Source organism: Pan troglodytes, chromosome 4, assembly GCF_028858775.2.
Source record: "Pan troglodytes isolate AG18354 chromosome 4, NHGRI_mPanTro3-v2.0_pri, whole genome shotgun sequence".
NCBI classification, from domain to species: Eukaryota; Metazoa; Chordata; class Mammalia; order Primates; family Hominidae; genus Pan; species Pan troglodytes.
Genome location: NC_072402.2, coordinates 42,985,879 through 43,007,283, shown reverse-complemented (window position 1 = coordinate 43,007,283; position 21,405 = coordinate 42,985,879). Strand labels below are relative to the sequence as shown.

The 21,405-nt window shown below is 33.9% G+C and overlaps 1 protein-coding gene across 4 annotated transcripts in view; it reads left to right on the top strand.

The window, feature by feature from the left end:
* Positions 1–21,405, top strand: part of FCHO2 (FCH and mu domain containing endocytic adaptor 2) — a 136,184-nt gene that overhangs the window by 92,536 nt on the left and 22,243 nt on the right. For 2 of the 4 annotated variants that reach the window (XM_054684294.2, XM_054684293.2), the window contains 7 exons: positions 4,481–4,541; positions 5,468–5,640; positions 7,289–7,300; positions 7,654–7,678; positions 9,199–9,241; positions 11,571–11,662; positions 16,985–17,088. In XM_054684294.2, coding sequence (XP_054540269.1) covers positions 4,481–4,541; positions 5,468–5,640; positions 7,289–7,300; positions 7,654–7,678; positions 9,199–9,241; positions 11,571–11,662; positions 16,985–17,088 — 510 coding nt within the window. The remainder of the gene's footprint in view (positions 1–4,480; positions 4,542–5,467; positions 5,641–7,288; positions 7,301–7,653; positions 7,679–9,198; positions 9,242–11,570; positions 11,663–16,984; positions 17,089–21,405) is intronic. The other 2 variants (XM_054684296.2, XM_054684295.2) reach the window with 1 other exon arrangement.

Below are 21,405 nucleotides of genomic sequence, written 5' to 3'. Positions count from 1 at the left end.
TATAGTGTATTCTCTAAACAAATGGTGTATTCTAAACAAATTTAAAGTAGTCCATTGTTAAATTTGAGATAGAACCTCTGGGAGACTAAATACCTGGTGTGTTTTTAGGGTACTTGGAATGGGGACAAAGTATTTTGAAAAAACCTTTCATTCTGATTTCTAAAAGATTCACAATTAGCAAAGTTTCCTTATTTTTAAAGTATTTTAAAGTGATATTTGCATATTAGCAAGCAGTAGAAAGGAAGGGCTCTACCTTCAGTGTTAAAAATATGGCCTTTGTCATCTTTTTATCCATGGAATCTGCTCTTCACCCTACATTAGGTTTTTTATTTCTAGTTTTTAATTCCATCTGTTAACTCACTGCTAGCTACATTAGACTGTTTATTTAGTCTGGAAGTGATAGTCACATAAATGCTGCCCTCAGTTCTCCCTAACCTTGTGTTGTGCCTGCCTTCACAGTTCTTCATATCTTTCTTGCTGAGCTTTAGAAAGTGATTAGAAGAACAGAATACCTTACCAGTAAAAGGATTTTTGCTGCAATTCCTTGGCAGCCTTTTCTTTCCATTAAAATTTTTTTGAAATTTGGAAATCATTTCTAACTTACAAAATTGCAAGAATGAAATAATACGAAGAACACTTGTATGCCCTTTATTTTTGTCACATTTGCATTCTCTCTCTGTTTGTGCATGTGTTTATATGTGTATAATATTTTTTCTGATCCATTTGAGCACAAATTAAATATATTCTGGCCCTTTGTCTCTAAATACTTAAGTATATGTTGCCCCAAAATTTCAAATATTCCATTATCTAACCACAAAAACACATTCAGAGAAGTGTACCTCTTTCCTGTGTCCCTTCTACCCCATTGCCCTTCCTTGTAGGTAACCAACTTTATTGTGTTCTAATTATCCTTTCTGTAGTTTTTTTTTTTTAAACAAAGATAAGCAGATGTATGTTTGTGTTCTTATTTGCCCTTCTTACTTAAAAGTTATAATACTATATATGTTCTTTACTACTTGGCTTTTTAAAAATTAGCAGTATTTCCTGGCAATCACTCCATATTAGTTCATAGAAACTTTTTTCCTTTTTTTTTTTTTTAACAGCTACATAGTATAATTGTTCCTCAGTGTCCTTGCAGGATTGGTTCTAGAACCCCCTGAGGATACCAGAATCACTGAATGCTCAAGTCCCTTACATAAACTGTCATAGTGTTTATATATAACCCACACATATCCTTTAAGTCATACTTTAAGTCATCTCTAGACTACTTATAATACCTAATACAATGTAAATGGATATTGTAAATAGTTGTTTTACTGTGTTTTTTAAAGATTCATGTTTTGTGTATTTTTATTTTTTATTTATTTATTTATTTCGAGACAGAGTCTTGCTCTGTTGCCTAGGCTGGAGTGTACTGGCACCATCTGGGCTCACTGCAACCTCTACCTCCCAGGCTTAAGCGATCCTCCCACCTCAGATCCCTAGTAGCTGGGCTGCAGGTGTATGCCTCTATGCTCAGCTGATGTTTTAATTTTTTGTAGAGATGAGATCTGACTATATTGCCAGCTCTACTGCTGGTCTCGAACTCCTGGGCTCAAGCAATCTTCCTGCCTCAGCCTCCTGAAGAACTGGGGTTACAGGCATGAGCTACCACAATCTGCTTATTTTTTATTTTTTTTAAATATTTTTGCCAGGCACAGTGGGTCATGCCTGTAATCCCAACACTTTGGGGGGCCGAGGTGAGCAGATCAACTGAGGCCAGGAGTTCGAGACCAGCCTGGCCAATATAGGGACACCCTGTGTCTATTAAAAATACAAAAATTTTCTGGGTGTGGTGGTAGGCGCCTGTAATCCCAGCTGTTAGGGAGGCTGAGGAAGGAGAATCACTGCAGGAGGTGGAGGTTGCAGTAAATTGAGATTGGGCCAAACTAAATAAATAAAATAAAAATATTTTCAATCTGCGGTTGGTTGAATACATGCAAATACTGAAACCGAACCTGCAGATATGGAGGAATGGCTTTACCCATTTTGTGTATGTACCATAGTTTATTCAGCTGTGCTTGGACATTTAGGTAATTTCTAATAATTACAGGTTATAAATAATCTTCAATGAATAACCTTGTGCATATGTATTTTTAAGTAGTTGGAGCTGTGTCTTCATGGTAAATTTCTAGAAATGGGATTCCTGGGTAAAAGAGTGAATATATATGTAGTTTTGTTACACATTGCTGAATTTTTCTCTGTAGGGGTTGTGCCAATTTGTATTAATACCCACAAAGTATGAATATGCCTTTCCCCCGCAGCTTCACTAACAGAGTATATTTTCAAGCTTATGAATTTGCTGTCTTAATGTAGTTTTAATTTTCTTGGTAGTCTTTTATTTCTCATTTTGTTTGTTTTTTGCTTATGGTTTATATTTACACTCTCAGTCCTTTTGCTTCACCACACCACACCCCAAGATACACGTAGTCTTAACCTTTTATTTCTTTACTTTGAGGATTTGAATGAAAAATTTGTTGTCCACAAAGCTGCTGGCATTCCTACCCAAATACCCGTTTTCTTCCTTTTATTTTTTCCTAGTCCTTGAGGAACAGGGAGGGGCCTTTTTGTCTTATCCTGTTTTTTCTTGACTCTTAGAGTACCTTGTTCTCATTTTATCTCACATATTTGTTATATCTGTAGTATTTATTGGCTCCTCTTCTGCTTTTAGGCATGCCCAGTTTTCTTTAACTTGAAAAAAACCTTTTTCTGAACACCTGAACTGAATGTTTGTTTATCTTTCTTTGTCTTTGTGTATGTTATTTCTCCTTGTTTGCAGTGTTCTTTCAACTTACGGGAATTTTATGATGTGACCAGAAAACCCCTTCTTGAAGCTGTTAAAATGCATTAAAACTAATTTCTGAGTTATAATATTTAGGCAACTTCTGCTGTTTTTAATACTCCCAGCTAGATTATTTTTATCTTTTTATTTTGAAGAATTCTAAACAAATTGTGTGTGTGTGTGTGTGTGTATACACACATATACATATATATACACATAGATATATACATACATATACATATACATATAAATACCATCATGGTCTCTTATGTTGGGGTCTCATCAGTCAGCCGCAGCAGCTTGCCCCAGCCAATCCTGCCCATCCATTTCCTCTGCCCAAATTCTAGAATATTATAATTTCATCTGAATTTACATTATATATATCTTTACACTTGATCTTAGCCAAAAGGCCGAGAAGCGATACATCATATATATCTTTAAAACATAATCACAATATCATCACATCTAGAAATAATTTATTACTCCTTAGTATTTTGAAATAACCATTCAGTATTTATCATCTTTGATGTCCATTTTATTATGCTTTGTTTGAATTTGTTGATATGTCTTAAGTCTCTCTTGATCTACAGGTTCCCCTTCCCTCCCTCCCTCTCTATTTAGCTTTCTGCTTTTTTTTATTTTTATTTTTTATTTTGACAGAGCTCGCTCTTTTGCCAGGCTGGAGTGCAGTGGCGTGATCTCGGCTGACTGCAACCTCTGCCTCCTGGGTTCAAGCAAGTCTCCAGCCTCAGCCTCCAGAGTAACTGGGATTACAAGCATGCACCACCATGCCCAGCTAATTTTTGTATTTTTAGTAGAGATGGAGTTTCACCATTTTGGCCAGGATGATCTTGATCTCTTGACCTCATGATCCACCCGCTTCAGCCTCCGAAAGTGCTGGAACTACAGGCGTGAGCCGCCGCACCCGGCCCGCTTTCTGTGTTTTTATTGGCAAGACTAAGTGGTTTGTTTTATAGTTTCCTTTAGTCTGGATTTTGCCAATTATATTGCCATACTGTATTATGTTTTATTTCTTTATATTATTTAAATTGGCATTTGGATCTAGAGGCTTGATCAGATCTAGGTTCAAGTTTTTTTTGGTCTTGTTTTATTTTGTCAGGGCTGCCTCTCTCATGACACACATGGTGTCTGGTTGTCACTCTTTATGGCATGTTGGCAGACATTGATGGTTTGTCTTAGTTTTACTAGTTCACCCAGACTTAAACTGCATAAGGAGGTGCTAGATCTTATATTTCCATACAGCTTATAGCAATAAGAATATTTAGCTTGATAATAGCTTTCGAATCACATGTACTTTTTAAACTAACTTATTCTTCCTCATTTATAACAGAAACTGTAGATTTTGAGCAATCTGAATTGGTCCCCACCTCAGTGATTTCTTGCCCTGAAATTATGAGTTGTGTTTCTCCTGTTTCATTTTGCAGGTCTTTCCTCTTTCAGGTAGCCAAAGCATGGAGTGTGATTTGAAGCTAATTAACTAAAAGGATGTAATTTTTCTTCGGTGTTCATCATTTCGTTAACCTGTTGATATCTGAGAAGTGGTTTGGTTCCTTAGTAATACCTGAGGCTACTTTGATAATCTCTAATAATTTTGTACATTGGAGTTGTCATTATAATTTTTTTTTCTTTTTCCCTTAGAACATTCCTGATGTAGATGAAGAAGGCTACAGTATTAAACCAGAAACAAATCAGAATGATATCCTTTCATCATCTAGTATTCTTAAGGATTATGTTGGCATATAAGTAGGCAGTTATAAGAAAATCATGTATTAAAGCCTCTTCCAATTTTTTATTAATTATAAAATATGGTTCCTTGTTTGTCATTTGACATGTTTTTTGTTGTTGTTGTTTTTTATTTTTTTTTGGTTTTTTTTTGAGACAGAGTCTCGCTCTCTTGCCCGGGCAGGAGTGCAGTGGCACAATCTCAGCTCACTGCAGCCTCTGCCTCCCGGGTTTCAGCGATTCTTCTGCCTCAGTCCCCCAAGTAGCTGGGATTACAGGCATGCGCACCATGCCTGGCTAATTTTTGTATTTTTAGTAGAGACAGGGTTTCATTATGTTGGCCAGCCAGGCTGGTGAAGAACTCCTGACCTCAAGTGAACCACCTGCGCTGGCCTCCCAAAGTGCTGGGATTACAGGTGTGAGCCAACACAACTGGCCTTGACATATTTTTATTAATAAAAGTTAGTAGTCTTATTTCTGTTAAGGTCTGTTTTTCTCTTTGTTTTTTTTGAGATGAAGTCTCACTCTGTCACGCAGGCTGGAATGCAGTGTTGTGATCTCGGCTCACTGCAGCCTCCTACTCCTGGGTGAAAGTGATTCTCATGCCTCAGCCTCCCGATTGTCTGGGACCACAGGTGCATGCCACCATGCCGAGCTAATTTTTTGTATTTTTAGTAGAGACAAAGTTTCACCATGTTAGCCAGGATGGTCTTGATCTCCTGACCTCGTGATCCACCTGCCTTAGCCTCCCGAAGTCCTGGGATTACAGGCGTGAGCCGTCGCACCCGGCCCAAAGTCTGTGTAACTCTTAAAGGTTTCATTCCTTTTTTAAAATAAATGTGTGAAAAACTGGTTATACGTCTAAGGTAATTTAAAAACAATTCTTTAACTGAAACTCACATACCAAAGAGAACCATTTCTACTCATCTAGTGATTCTGACTCCGAAGATGAAGAACCAAAGAAGTATCGGATAGAAATTAAGCCTATGCATCCAAATAACTCACATCACACAGTGGCTTCTTTGGATGAATTAAAAGTATCTATAGGGAATATAACACTCTCCCCAGCAATATCTGTAAGTACAAACACGTTTGTACTCTTTATATAAAAGTCTTTATTTTTCTTACCTACCTGTGTCTGGTCAAACATTACTTAGCAATTGTTAAGCATGTTGACTGAGGAAATACTTAGTTTATAATTTTTATACAGGGAAATAAATTGTGAATTTGGCTTAATTTTGCTTTTGAAAGTAGAAAGTGAAAATGTCAAAAATTCACTATTTCTGCCATTTGTTGCATTTCATAAACAGTGCTGTGTGTCTCTGGCAGAATTCTTTGAATTGGCAGTATTAATTTTTGCCTCATCTAATTTTGAAGTGTTTCTTCTATGTTTTGTGAGCCTTATGTAGGAGGGAATTTTATAAAAATGAATTTAAAGATTAAATTATATATTTGCATTTTTTTTAGTCTGCCACTGTAACATTTATTTTCCCGTACTTTTCATACAAGGAAAGGCACAGATAAGAGTTCTTAGTGGTAATAGTTAATTCCTCAATTCTAAGATACCGTATTTAATAGGATTTGAGGGAGAAATAAAACATTATCCCAGTAAATTTTTTCCTCATTGATGTCAATTTTAAACTTAAAAATGTTACACTATGTGAAAAAAGCAATTCTTAGGATAAGTTAAGTATATCTATATGTGATCATCATGATTGACATTAAGTCTGTTCTTCTTGATAATGAAGAATAAAGGCTCTCACCGTTTCATATTGTTGTCTAATTACATATTTTATGTAGTTACATGTATTTGTTTGGAAAAAAAGGTGGTTTTCTCCCAGTCATGTACTTCAGAATTTAGTTTCAGAACTATTTTCTTCCTACCAAAAATATTTCTGAAATGAGGTTTTATTGTACCATTACTATTTAACGTTAAGATTAATGTTGAAGTACAGAGTTGCTTAAAAGATGGTGAATATAGGGCCGGGCATAGTGGCTCACGCCTGTAATCCCAGCACTTTGGGAGGCCGAGGCGGGTGGATCACAAGGTCAGGAGATGGAGACCATCCTGGCTAACACAGTGAAACCCCGTCTCTTAAAAAAATACAAAAAATTAGCCGGGCGTGGTGGCATGCGCCTGTGGTCCTAGCTACTCAGGAGGCTGAGGCAGGAGAATTGCTTGAAAACCATGAGGCGGAGGTTGAAGTGAGCCGAGATCGCACCACTGCACTCCAGCCTGGGTGACAGAGCGAGACTTCGTCTCAAAAAAAAAAAAAAAGGTGGTGAATATATACGAAGTATGAGGTTGTAAACCATTAAAAATGTGTGTTATGTAAGAGCATAACTAATATAAAATATGTATGTTAAATATATAAAACAAAAGCCTAGAGGAATATATGGGTAGTGAGATTGTGAATAGTTTTAAATTTTCTCTTTTGTACTCTTCTCTTTTCAGTTTGTTTTTAAAACAATGAACATGTTTTAATTTCATACTATGAAAATAATAATCAGAACAATTTTATAGTTAATATTGGATAAGAAAACATTATATCTGAATATATTTTGCTGCCTCATTTGCTTAACTTTTTCCCACCTGACAGTGTATGTGTTTTAAGGTGTATATAGTTTAGATATGATTGAATAGGGAATGATAAATTATTACAGCACAAAAATACAGTATTCAGAATTCTAACCTAATTTTCTTTTTCTTCCATGTACTACTAGAGACACAGTCCAGTAAGTACAAGATTTTATATTTTTGCCCATTGACCTTTAAAATCATTGTAATTTTGGAAGATTGACTTTCAAAATATTTGTGTTAAATTTTTAGATTAGCAAGTTTTCGTGTTTTGCTGTAGATGTTGCTTTAATATTTTAAAAACATTAGGTGTTAAAACTACATGTATTATTTTTTGCTGTAAAACAAAAACTACTGTTTTTTCTGTATATCTTTTATGTAAATACACTTTACAATTGAGCAGATATACTAAAAACAACATAAAATTAGGTTCCCAGTATTAACGTTTTACCAAATATTTAATTATCAAATTCATTTGTTTTATGGTACCTATTTTGTATCTCTGTTTTAGGTACAGATGAATCGGAATTTGTCTAGTAAGTTTGACATTTGAATTGTTTATTTTATGTCTATTAAAATTTATAAGGCAATTTGTTAGTCTTTTACCTTTATGTAGCTGTAGAAATAAATGATCTTTTCTCATCATGAGCCCTACTGCGTGGCTAGAAGGATAATTATTTTAAATAGAAAACAGCGTATCTATATTATTTCCTGTAGAGCTGAGAGACATGCTTTAAACTTCAATACATGGCTACAACATTTTTCAGAAATCACCAAAGCCAAAAAGTAACTTCTGATTCAGAATGTTAAACGGTTTCACTGGCATTCTCTGTCTTATTAACCAGAAAGCATTTATAAGATGAGTAATATTGAATTTTACCTATTTTTAAGTTGTGTCACAATTACAAATTCTATTATAATTTAATTATACTAAAAATTATACTAAAAACTTTTCTAAGGTGCTAATACCTTTTGCAGAATCATGCATTAAAAATAACAAGGGTTGTGGGAAAAACAGTTGAAGCAGCCCACTCAAAAGCTATGTAATTTTGTTAACAGAAGACTTAACAAAAACTTTAACATCAGTTTTATTAAAAATTCTAACACAGTTTAAGAGACCTAGTAAATGAATAATAAATACCAAAATAAAAGTAAGGATTTTATCTTTAAAGAAATGTTGATTGTAGCTTAATGATAGGGGGTGTGAGGAAAATGAGGATAAATGGAGGGTGCTGAGTTGTGGAGATGAGAGCAAAATGCAGAAATATTGAAGGAATAGCACAATAAACACTGAGGCAAAACAACCAACCAAACTGAGCCAAGTGAAGAATGTAGAGTGAATGGGTATCATGTACTGTGATACTCCTCCATAGTTTGTGGAAGTTACTCATATTGATGTACTTTGCATTCATCAGGTATTGCTTGGTGATGCAAAGAAAACATGAAGGTGCAGCAAAAATTGCTTATGCACCAACGTGAGTTTTGCATTAATGATGCTATTCCCCTGTTTACCACTTGCTTGTGAAATGAGGCACATTACAAATCCAAAAGGTAGCAAAACAAACTATCTTATAAAGAGACTTGCTCCAGGTTGCTGTAAGATTCTTAATTTTTCAAAATATGACATCCTCAAGAGTTAATAACTACTTTTTGTCAATACAATAATCACTAATAATATTCTTAGAACTTGAAAAATGGATTCATGATTCATCAGTTAAAATTCTTAACTAGAATTTATGTATTTAAACATTTTTCTAATTTTTAAAGTTGCAACCCATAGTTTCTCTTTTCTAAACAGCAATTTTAATGAATATCATAGTTTAATTGACTTAAGTCATTTCTTACTAAAGATATTAGAAGGAACCAGGGTTTAGTAATTTCAGTTATTTTAATGTACACAATAGAAAACTTGTTAAAATATTGTTTCTGTTTACATTATCAATTCCAAAATTTTTAATTGTTATAGTGTTGAGATATGTGTATAGAGTTTCTGTTTTTCATTAAAATATTTTATTTCTCAGATTATGAAGTTTTCATATTTTAATTTTTTAATTAGATGAGGAGTTAACAAAATCAAAGCCATCTGCTCCACCCAATGAGTAAGTTTCCATGTTTAATTTTGTTAAAAAATAGACTTTATTTTTTAGAGCAGTGTTTGATTTATGGCAAAATTGAATGGAAAGCACAGAGATTTCCCTTTATGCTCCCTGCCCCTTCATATGCCCAGTCTCTCTCACAGTCAAATTCTCTCACCAGAGTGGTACATTTGTTAGAATCAGTGAACCTGCATTGACACATCATAATCACCTAAAGTCCACAGTTTACATTAGGGTTCATTCTTGGTGTTGGACAAATGTGTAAGGACATGTATTCGTCATTATAGTATCATACAGAGTATTTTTGCTGCCCTGAAAATCTTCTGTGCTCCACCTTCTCATCCCTTCTTCCACACACTTACGTTTTAAGTATCCTTTTGTCCTTTTTTCTAGAGTTTTATTAGCTCTATAGTTTTAATTCCAGTAAAGTTCTGTTAATCATCCTGTTTTCTGAGCTGTCAAATGCCATGTTGGAGTTTTTAGAAGTTTAAAATTATTTCTCGCTTGGTAATATGTCCTTTTACAATAAAAAAAAAATCTATTTAACCACAGTTGGCCTTGGTGGCCTCACTACTTCTAAATAAATGATGAAACCCTAAATTCATACATATCTGTATTTCAGCTGGTTATTCTCATGGGAATTTTCTCATTTCTTCCTTCAGTTTTGACTGTGATGTTATAAAATAATATACTTCGTAAGCTTCAAAACAGAGAAGTGTGTCAAGTTGGAAAGGGAGAGAGAGGCTAGAAGGCATGTTGCCAGCTCTTCTTAAAAAAAAAAAAATGTTAAGCCAATGTTTCATGGGTCTCTTTTTACTTCTGTGTCTATCAGTTAAGAATACTCTCTTTGAGTTAATGGTTTTTTGCTTGTCTGTTTTGAGACAGGGTCTTACTCTGTCTCTCAGGCTGGAGTGCAGTGGCGTGATCATGGCTCTCTGCAGCCTCAACGTCCCAGGCTCAAATGATCCTCCCGCCCCTGTCTCCCAGCTAATTTTTTTCAAAAAAAATTTTTTTTTGGTAGATACTGGGTCTTGCTATATTTCCCACGCTGGTCTCGAACTCCTGGACTCAGACTCCTGAGCCTCTCAAAGTACTGTGATTACAGGCATGAGCCATCAAGCCTGGCCAGAGTTAATGTAAAATACAAGTAAAAGTAGGCTTAGTTAAATAGGTAGTTTACAATTATTTGATACTTTTGAGGTACTAATTGAGCATAGTGGTGGTATTTATTGGATGTATCATTTTTTTAAAGATAAGTTGTTGAGTGTTTTAAAACTGTTTTTAGGAATCATGCAGTTGCAGTGCTAGGCTTTATCATACGAGGTATAGTGTGCTTTCATGTAGGTGCATGTTGAGATGCTGGATATGTACTCTTACGTAATTACAGCACTTTCATTATAGAGGGCCTGTTTTTTTTGTGTGTAAGATTTCCTAAAATTTTTAAAAATAATGGCAGTTTGATGCATTAAAATATGTAAGCCACCTTTCTGTACTTAAGGGCTTAAAAAAATCACTTTACCCTTTTTCTTCATCTTTGAAAATAAGTACGGCCTTATAAAATTTTAACCCAATTTTATACCACTTAAATTTTCTTTTCAGGATTGGGTGCTATGTGTGAACCAGCAGATGTGAGCCTGTTTTAGAATCAAGTAGCTGTATGTCTTTGGGCAGTTCATTTAGACGTGCGCTGCTCTTTTTTATTTGTAAAGCTGAAATTATTATTCCCATTATGATAGCCCCCAAGGTGGTTGAATCTAACAAGGCATGATGAATGGGAATTAATCTTCCCCATTCTCCTCTGCTAACTTCACATGTTATCTTAGGTTACGCTTCTAACAAATACTGGCTGTTAAATCTGTTAATTAATTTCTACACATATACTACTGATAGAGTATCCAACTTTTAAATTAAAAAAAATTATTTTTTTTACGGACGGGGTCTTGCTCTGTTACCCAGGCTGGAGTACAGTGGTGCAATCATAGCTCACTGCAGCACAGAACTCCTGGGCTCAAGTGATCTTCCTTAGCCTCCTGGATAGCTAGGACTACAGGCATGCACCACCATGCCAGGCTAATTTAAAAAAATTTTTTTGTGTATATTGGGTCTTGCTATGTTGCCTAGGCTTGATCTTGAACTCCTAGTCTCAAGTGATCCTCCTGCCTGAGCCTCCAAAAGTGTTGGGATTACAGGTGTGAGCCATGGTGCCTGGCCCCAACTTTTTAATTATGTATATTGAGCTGTTAGAATTCTATGAAATAAAAATAAGTGACTAGAAATTTTATACTAATAAAATATTCTCGTTAAAATTTTTGCTTTTAAAATATTATGGTAGAAAAGGAACCAGTGATTTACTTGCTTGGGACCCCCTATTTGGACCATCTCTTGATTCATCTTCTTCATCTTCACTAACTTCATCATCATCAGGTAAATATATATATGTATATATGTATTTTTTTAAATATAAAGAATACTTTAGTTGCTTTTTCTCATTCACTTTTTGTGCATTGTACTTAATGATCAAAATTTCTAAAAATTTGTCCTCTGTATTGCCAAATAAAAGTGATTTTATTCTGGTTTTGTTCTCTTAGATACTCTATGACTTAAACAATAAAAATTGGTAAAATACTAAGTGTTTTTTTAAATTGGCATGTTATTTCTAGGCATTTCATATCATTATCCAAATAATAATTCTTAGTGTTTATAGATAATTCAAATACAAAATATATATCAATGTAACCAGTTCTTTCTTGTTGGAAGTTTAAGTTGCATCTAATTTTCTAGTATTATGAACATCCATAGAAATAACAAATTTTGTGCATATGTCTCATAATATGCTTGTAATAATTTATCAATTTAAAATTTATGGCTTACAAGATGATGTCCATGATACTTATTGCCAAACTGCTTTCTAGAAAGGCTTTAACACTTCCCAAGCAGTTTACAAAAGAAGTTGATAAATGTTTTTTAGTTGTCTTGGCAATAATATATGAAGTTTCTCTTTTCATTAGTCAAAAAGCGGGCACCAAAAATGTATGTTTAATAAAACCACTGCTTGTTCAAAACAAGAAAATAAAATCAATTTTAGTTGATCTTCTACCCTCTTCTCTGGGACTTCAGAATTGCCATCCAGTATTTGGGGTTAAGGAAGCGCTGGAATCATGCGGGAAGAACTTAAATCTGTCTAGTTCATGCTAGGTAACTTTGTTAGGAGGGCCACACATTCTGTTTAATTTCACCACATTAACAGCAGCATGAAGTTGTTTGTATTGTCCCTGTTTTATAGATGAAAAAAGTAAAGCTCAGAGATAATAAGTAACTTCTCCAAGATTATATAGCTAGTAAATGATGAAGACAAGTTTCAAACCCGGCTCTTACTTATTCTAAAGCCATTGTTCTATCTGTCACACTTTGTCAGATTAACAGCAACAACAAAAAACCATGTTGAAATATCTTACTATTAAAAATTAAATATTGGTTTTTAAAATTAGACCGTTTAGAGACAAAATATTTTTAAAAGATACTATAAGTGGATTATAAGAAACCTTAACCCTAAACACTAAACGCTATTTGACCTTTTGAAGGGAAGGTAATCTGTACTTAATACTTGTAAAACAGCAAGAAACAGTCAATAGATAGTTGAACATAATCTGAAGTGGCTTTATAGCCTTTCTCATTGAGCATTTGTTACTATTTAGTATTATAAAATTAACCATATATATATTATATGAAGAAAGTAATTGTACAGGAAAATCTGATGTTGTTGCCAGATCTCTCTTTTGTTTAGTAAAAATGTCAGAATGGTATTTTGTATTTAGAATGAGGAGTTCTCAGCAGTATTTTCGAATTTTGTTAATATCCCCTTATGAATTATTAAAGTCTTTAATAAAAGTTTTCAAATTGGTATCACAGAGGTTTTATTTATATAGAAATTTCTTTATAATTCTGCTCATTGTTTCTTGATATTTTCTCTAGTACAGTCTCTTTCATTTTATAAAAGTACTCTTTCTTCCTTTTGCTCCCTGTCTAAAGAGTGTTTGGCTCATATCACCATCACTTCAGGTAAAAAATGGTTCGTTTTCATTTAGTGGTCATTGATGTTTGGCCATTAGGAAATGATACAATATTTATTAACTTTTTGCTGGTTTTAAAATTCACTTCAGTATGCATTTTTAAATCTTCCTATATAGTATGAAAAGTAATGTTATAAATTTTGCCTTTCAAAAAAAAAGTTAATGATGCTCAAAAAAGATAGTTATCTTGTTATATAGTAGTTACTATTAAGTCTTCACTTGAACAGAATATAATTGATCAAACTAATTAATTCATAATTGCGATTCTCCTGTTTTACAGAACTGGCCCTAAGTGAAGTTACGAAATAGGCATTTTATCTTAAATTTTTATTTCACTTATTTTTATTGTTTTCTTGGTACTCGCTAGTTACAACAAGTCTTAAACTTTGTCCCCCATTCTTTGCAATGCACTTCTCTCCCATCTTAACATCCTCTACCCAGGTACCCATTTTAACATTTTAGCAAGGTCCAGGTTGTGAGATCATTCAGTGCTCTCCTGTGTGTCTTTCATAATCTTAATTCATCACTGACCTCATCTTAAAGCAGGCTAAAAAATAATTTCAATCAATCAGTTAATAACTGATAGTTAAGAATCCCAGTGTTGTTACATGTTTTAAAATGTTGATTAGGGCTTGGCTGAAAAGTAGTTTCAGTTGCATCTTATACCATGTAGACTATAAATAAGCATTCATGTTTATGTCAGATATGAATATAAACATCGATATGTGTATTTTTAAAAATTTAACATAAATATCTTACACCTACCTCCCCTTTGTTAAGTGCCAATGTAGATTACTTTCTCTGCCTATGAATTAATTGAACTCTTGTGCTCACAAAAAAAAAAAAAAACCAAAAAAACGCTTAAAATGATTTTTTGAAAAATATTGGGCTGTTTTTAAATATTAACTCGAACACTGATGTAGTCCGATGTACTTCCTGGGGGCAGTTTTATCACTGGACAATGATGAACTTTGTTGAGTACCACACATACACAGCATTGTTGCTTTGCCACCTTGTCGAATCTTTTTAGATCTTGTACTGACTATAAATAGTTACCTTTTCTCCTCTGGGAAAACAGGAATAACTCTGACTTTATATAATTTTGGACCTTCAGTTTTTCATATGCATTTTAAGTTTCTAATGTACGTACTTCTTCAGTTAATATAATTTGAACTTATGCTCTTCTTCCGTGTATTGTTATTAAATTTTCTAGTTTCAAATAATTAAAACAAGGTAACTATTTGGTTATATGGATTTATGTTTAATTCTAGAATTTTCCTTTTGCTTGTAGTTTTTTGTTTTCTTCTTATTCATCTGAACTTGTAGAGCAGAGTAGGAACTTCAGTTCCTTTCTCACTGATTTGCCTGGGTGTGTGATAATTGAAAATTTACTTGAAACCCAGTCAGATTCTGAGTCTAGAAAGTCCATCACCAGACTTTTCCCCCAAATCTCTACTTTATTCTGCTGTAACAGCACCACTAGAGAGCACAGATAAAGTTCCTTTTGCTTCATGGCTACAAAGTCAGTGCATTTTCTTTACTGATGAACTTGTTACAATTAATAGCTCCAGTGTTGCTCAGAAGGCATTCCAGAGATTGCATTGTAAAGCTGAAAATACTTTTAGGTTTCCTAATGCTTTGGATGGGATTTCTTCCGACAGCTGCATCTCTGAGGATCACAGTGACCTTTGCCTAATATTAGATGTTTTGAAAATGTACCTGCAGAAGCAGCTAACAGTGCTGCTGCTATTTCTTCTACATCATCATTATTGCTTCTAGATTCTAGATTAGTTTCCACTTTTGTTCAGATAAAGAATGGTATGACAAGCATGCTTTGTCTATTTGCTTTAGTTAATGTCTGAGGGCAGATATAGAGTAGCCCTTATCGCCTATGTTTTTTTATACTTCACAGGTCAATTTATATTTCTTGAAACACTGCTTCTAATAGAAATTTGTAGCACTGATCTCCACCCCACCACCAGCAAAAAATAAAACACAGGACACTGAAGAAAGTAAACAATTGCAGTTATCTCCTTCAGAAGTTTCTAGAAGCAGTGCCTAATTGACCTATGCAGATATAATATAGATTCATTTATAAACAGTGGTGTTAATAAGTATTGTTACTAGCTTTTCTCGAAAAGCAAATTTTGAACTGAACTTAATACTTCTACCAGGCTTGGTTTGAGTCAATCTAAATGCCATTTGGACAGACCACTTGATCAGTAATAAATGCCTCTGCTGTGTAAACTCTCTCACAAGTTTGAAATAACATAGGCTAGTGCTAGTTTCATTGATGATGAACATATCTTTAAAGTAGATATGTAATACACAGGGAAGTGTTATGGGCTTCAGATTTTGGTGCACATTTCTTCCAGGGTACAGCTTCAAGTGTGAGTGCAGCATGAAAGAACTGGTACTGACTGGAAAAAGACAGTGGCCTCAGAATCTAAGCTTGATTTACTAGCTTTTTTGTTTTCCTTAAGCAACCTGAACAGCGTTTGCATCTTTTATCTCTTATTATGGTATGCTTTCTAAGTGATTCCCTGCGTCCCATGCATGTACAACTTTCAATCCGTGTGACTACCTTTTTCTTTAGGTCTCTTCCTACTACCTCTATGCGCCTTCCTTTCATGCCTCCTTGATTCCTCCATTGATGATTAAAGGCCTTTAGCTTTGCAGTTTATTTCCCCGTGCGTATACTTAGGCCCACTTATATATTTTTAATTTTGTACATCTCTAAACTTTGAAAACATGCTGAATATGTTTCTTCCCACCCATTATATTTTTCAGTCTCTGAATTATAGCCTGTATTTTAGTGTGAGCCAAAGGGCTTTGAAAATCATTTAAGTTAATTTATTAATGATTATTAAACATGATTTTAAAGAGGGTTTAAACCTATTTACTTCCATTTTTTTTACTCCTTCTTTGATTATGCTAATACATTTGTGACTTTCGATGATGTATACATGACATTTATCCAGTAATTTACATTGTGATGAGATTAAGAATACTGACATTTCTGATTTGTAAAATTAGCAAATGGCATTGAAAAACTCAACACTAAATTTATATAGGACTTAGGAACAAGTTAAGATATTATTTTGAACACTTACCAAAGTTAATTGTAATGATTTGGGGAATTTTTTTTAGTAAACTAATAGAATATCTGATTATCTCAAATAATGTATCCCCCAAAATGTTACAGTGTGGTTCAACTTAAAAGGCAAATTTAACAATTTTAATTAAGGTAAGTATTTTATTTAGAGTTTACAATATTATTCTGGAGGTACAGCTTCAAAGGCTTGGTCTCGAATTACTATCTGTAAAATAGATGTATTGGCAATAAACAAATGACCTTTGGCCTTAAATTGATTTGTTCTCATCAGCTAATGTATCAGATTTAATTTTTATATGTATAGATAATGAAACAGGAATAAAATTTATATGTGTCAGTTATTGAAAGGTTAACTTTTTTTCAGGAATATTACTGGTCACTTCAAAATAAAGCATATTTGATAGATTCCCAATATTTCAACATCTATAATTACATCTAAAAAAAGAGCCTCCTGAAAAATGAGCTTTGGTTACCAAAAGTTTCTTTATAATAGAATGTCTTTATGTAAGGATTGCTACATACTAATGATTTTCTTCAAATTCTCTTTTCCCCCTCAACCAGCCAGGCCCACAACTCCTCTTTCTGTAGGCACCATTGTCCCACCTCCGAGGCCTGCTTCCAGACCAAAGCTTACTTCAGGCAAACTCAGTGGGATTAATGAAATAGTATGTACTCAGGTTTTTAAAAAATTATATAACTGTTTTGATTTAAGATGCAAATGCTATTTTTCTATATGCCCTTTTACAGTTAATTGCTTGAAGTTTTCTACCCATGTCCTCACAGTATAGAAAAATTTTCCCAGCTAATGCTTCCTTTACTCTTCCTTGTTACCACAGTGATCATACCTGTGAGACACGACATTGTCCAGGAGGAAAGAGATTTCCTGAGAAAGTTGGCACATTATAAAAATACCATTCAGTATCCATTGTCTCACAATAAAGAAGCGGTTTTCATATAATTCTACTTAAAGTCAAATGTTAAGGAAATAAATGGTGGCTTGTTCTTAGACCTTAAAAATATACTGCAAGGAGGATTATGGAAGGCATCTAGCTCAGCATTTAAAATTTTACACATAAGGAAACTGGAGTCCACATCATCCAGTTGACTTATAAAAGTACATGCATGGGTGGGAAAGCATTGGTTTTTAAAAGTCATCAGATAGAGAAAATCTATAGACTCTATGCAGTGAGGCTCTCCCAGTCTATTTGCCTTTGATCTGGTTTGTTTTGCTTCGTCTTCTAAACTAATTGCCAGTTTAATTACCAGAATTAAATTTCTAAGTCCAGTTTAATCTTTTTTCCCTTGATACACATTTCCAGTGGTTTCTTAGTCTGTGTGGTTGACTGTTTTAGCTGAATGTACAAGAGTCTTTATAAAGCTGCCTCAACAACCTACATTACCAGACTAACTGTCCATCTTTCTCCCCTTTTCAACCTAGGTTCCAGCCACTTGAAACTTTTCAGGGTTCCTTAAACACATCATGGTCTTTTACATGTCCATGTCTTCTTCCTGTGCTGTATCTCAAATGCCCCTCAGTTTTGTATGTCACAAATTGACTTCTTTCTTTAAGACCTAGCTAAACATCACCACCTAGGCAAAACCCTCTTTGATCATTCCTTCACTTCTCTTCCTTATACCCAGATACTTTGCTTATATTCTTATTAGTTCATATATCACCTTGTATGTACTTTTTGTGTGTGTGTTACCTTTACTGGGCTATGCCTTCGTCAGTCTCATATCCTCAGTACTTTGCATGATGCCTGTTGGGTGGTACACAGTTATGAAATCTTCAGTGAATATATTGAAAAGCTTCGGCACCAAGTATTGAAATGGTGATATCTTTCTTTTCCGAATGAACAGACTTAGTGGAAGTAAAATAAAAGACTAGGTACAAGCTGCCAAGGAGAAGGTTATTATTTAAGTAATATAGAAATTACTACATTTTAAAATACTTCATTCTCTTTTTTAAATCGTTATGACTAGAACTTTGAGTACATTCTAATAAATTGATTTTTTTTTCCTGATTGTAAAAACAGTAAATGATCGTGTTATAAAATTTGGAAAACAGAGAAAGCAGAGAAGGAAAATTATAAATTTCCTCTGTATTTTACCACCCAAAGATAACCACTGTTAACATTTTTTGGAATGCATAAGTGTTTATCCAGAGGCAGTAAAATATAGTTAAAAGTACAAGCTTATTAGCCACGTATTAGCTGAGCAATATTAAACAGTTATTTAATCAGAGTTTAGTTGCCTCATGGATAAAATATGTGTAATGATATTAGGTTGTGAGACTTAAATGAGTTAATACATGTAAAACAGAATATTGTTGAATGCAAATAGTTGCTCAAAAATTATTGTATAGGCATATTTTTAAATAAAAAGTCATACTTTACATATTTCTAATTTGTTTTCTACTTGCAAATATCTTTCTATATCATGAATTATTCTTTGATTATAATTTTATTTATAGAATTAGGGGATACAAGTGCAGATTTCTTACATGTATATATTGCATACTGGCAGAATCTGGGCTTTTGGTGTACCCATTAACTGAGTAGTGAATATTGTACCCAACAGGTAATTTTTCTACCCTTACCCTTTTCCCATCCTCCCACCTTTTGTAGTCTTCACTCTCTGTTATTCCACTGTATATGTCCATGTGTAACCTTTGTTTAGCTCCCACTTATAAGTGAGAACATGAGGTATTTGACTTTCTGTTTCTGAGTTATTTCACTCAGGATAATGGCTTCCAGTTCTATCCATGTTGCTGAATGAATTATTCTTATTTCATAGTCTTCAAGCTTCTTTAAAGTGATAGAATCTTTTGCCAAATAACTTTAAATTGTAAGTATTAATATATTAAAATAAAGTGGGACTCATAGTTGAATCCTTCACATCATCCCCATATCACCATACACTACCCTCTCCCCATCCTTGAGAGCCTTCTAGAAACCACCCTCTGAGCTTCAGGGAGCACTATTTTAAGTGGCTACAGAGTATTTCAATATATGAGTGCTCTGTCTTCTACACTGTTGTCGGAATTAAATTTCTAAATGTTTTCAGAAATTTATTTGACATTTAGTTCCATGTTTTTGTTATTATAAACAATGTCTTAATGACTGTCCTTATGGTTTCTTAGCATTCTTTTTTAATAAAAAATTTTAAAAGTGCAATTTATGAACTAAACTGTATGTACATTTTTAAGACTCTTGATGATTATTTCTGTATCACCCACCAGAGAGAGTATGTTGATTTAAATTTTCTCCAGCTGTACATTGGAGTGCCTTTTCTTTCTTTTTTTTTTTTTTTGCATGCTCATATGTGCATTTTTCTGGAGAGAGCTCATAGCTTTCACCAGATGCTCAAAGGAGTCTATAACCACATCCTCCTTACCCACTGAAAGAACCACTCATTGTTCTAGAGCAGGGGCACCCAACGTGCAGTACCAGATCAATAGCATTAGCATCACCAGGGAATTTGGTAGAAATAGTTTCTCTGGCTTCACCCCAGGCAAATTGGAAATTCAGGGGAGGGGCCAAGCAACTGTGTATTATTAACAAGCCCTCCATGTGATTCTGATGCCTGCTAATGTTTCAGAAACATTGTTTTAAAGCAATGCCGTCCAATAGAAATATAATATAAGCAACATATAAAGTTTTCTAGTAGCCACATAGAAAAACAATGGAATTCATTGTAATATATTTTATCTGCTATATAAAAATATTATTTTAACACATTCAACATGAAAATTAATGAGATTTTACATTCCTTTTGTGTGTATGCTGTGTCTTCAAAATTTGCTCTGTATGTTATAGCACATCTCAATTTGGACTAGTCACATTTCACATGCTATTGGCCACTGTAGTAGATAGCATAATTCTAAAATTAGAGAAAACCACTTGAGAAAAGAGCTGTTTTTGCCTTTTCCTAAAAAAAATTAAAAAGGCAGTCACATTATGTTGGCCTAGAGGTTATGTTGCCATAGGAGAAATGTCCCACAGTAGTTGATCTCAAGACTTTTTCCAAGCTTGTAAGTTTCAGACTAGCTGTTGATCAGTATCTGTTCACCCCAATGTCCTGCACCACCTTGGTCTGCATATATACACAGCTGCATTTTTAGCATCCTGCTGAGTTTTTTCAACCTATTGTCCATCATAATGAGTCATCAAAAAGCTGTACTCTGGAAAAAATAGTTAAATGGGTAGGGGGTTACAAATTGTAAAACACTTTTTGCAGTAAAATGACAGTTTTATTAAAATGTATATCTCTAAGTTTATATTCATGCAATGAAGAATTGACTAGTGTATGAATGCAAGTAGGGTTTTGTTTTTGCCTTTTTTTCATGTTCCTCAAATAACTGAGGACAGTTATCTTTCTTGTTCACAGCTTTGTATCTAGTACCTAATCCAGGGTCAGACACATAGTAGACACTAAATAAATATCTATTTGCCTAATACTTTTATAAGCAGGAAAAGGTTTTTGTTTTTTTTTAAATGAAGACAAATACGCCTATTTTTTAAGAAAGCAAAACACCTCAGGAAGTGTTGCTACTGAATTATTGGTACAGTTAGGAATTTGGAAGGAAAAGAATCTGTTCACCAAAGTAAAAGATAAATGAATTGGAGTTATATTTTTTATATTTGTTTTATGTTTAATTAGAAAATTGGGAAGACAAGAGAATTGAGTCGCTCAAACCTTTGTATGGAGTGAGTTTTCTCAGTGAGGAAGCATTACAAGGAATTACTGAGGAAAATGTGAACAGATTTGTAAACACCAAAAGTGTAAAGGACAAGCAATATTTAAGGAGGAAAATATTTGCAAGAAAATAAGGCAAAGGCTTAGTGAAAGTTCAGATGATACTAAAACCTCCCCAGATTACATCAACCCATTCATAAAAGTGAAGGTTTTATTATTTTCTAAATTAGCTAGAAAAAATTTTTAATCCCTTTTTCTTCTTCTGTGACTCATCCATTTGTTTC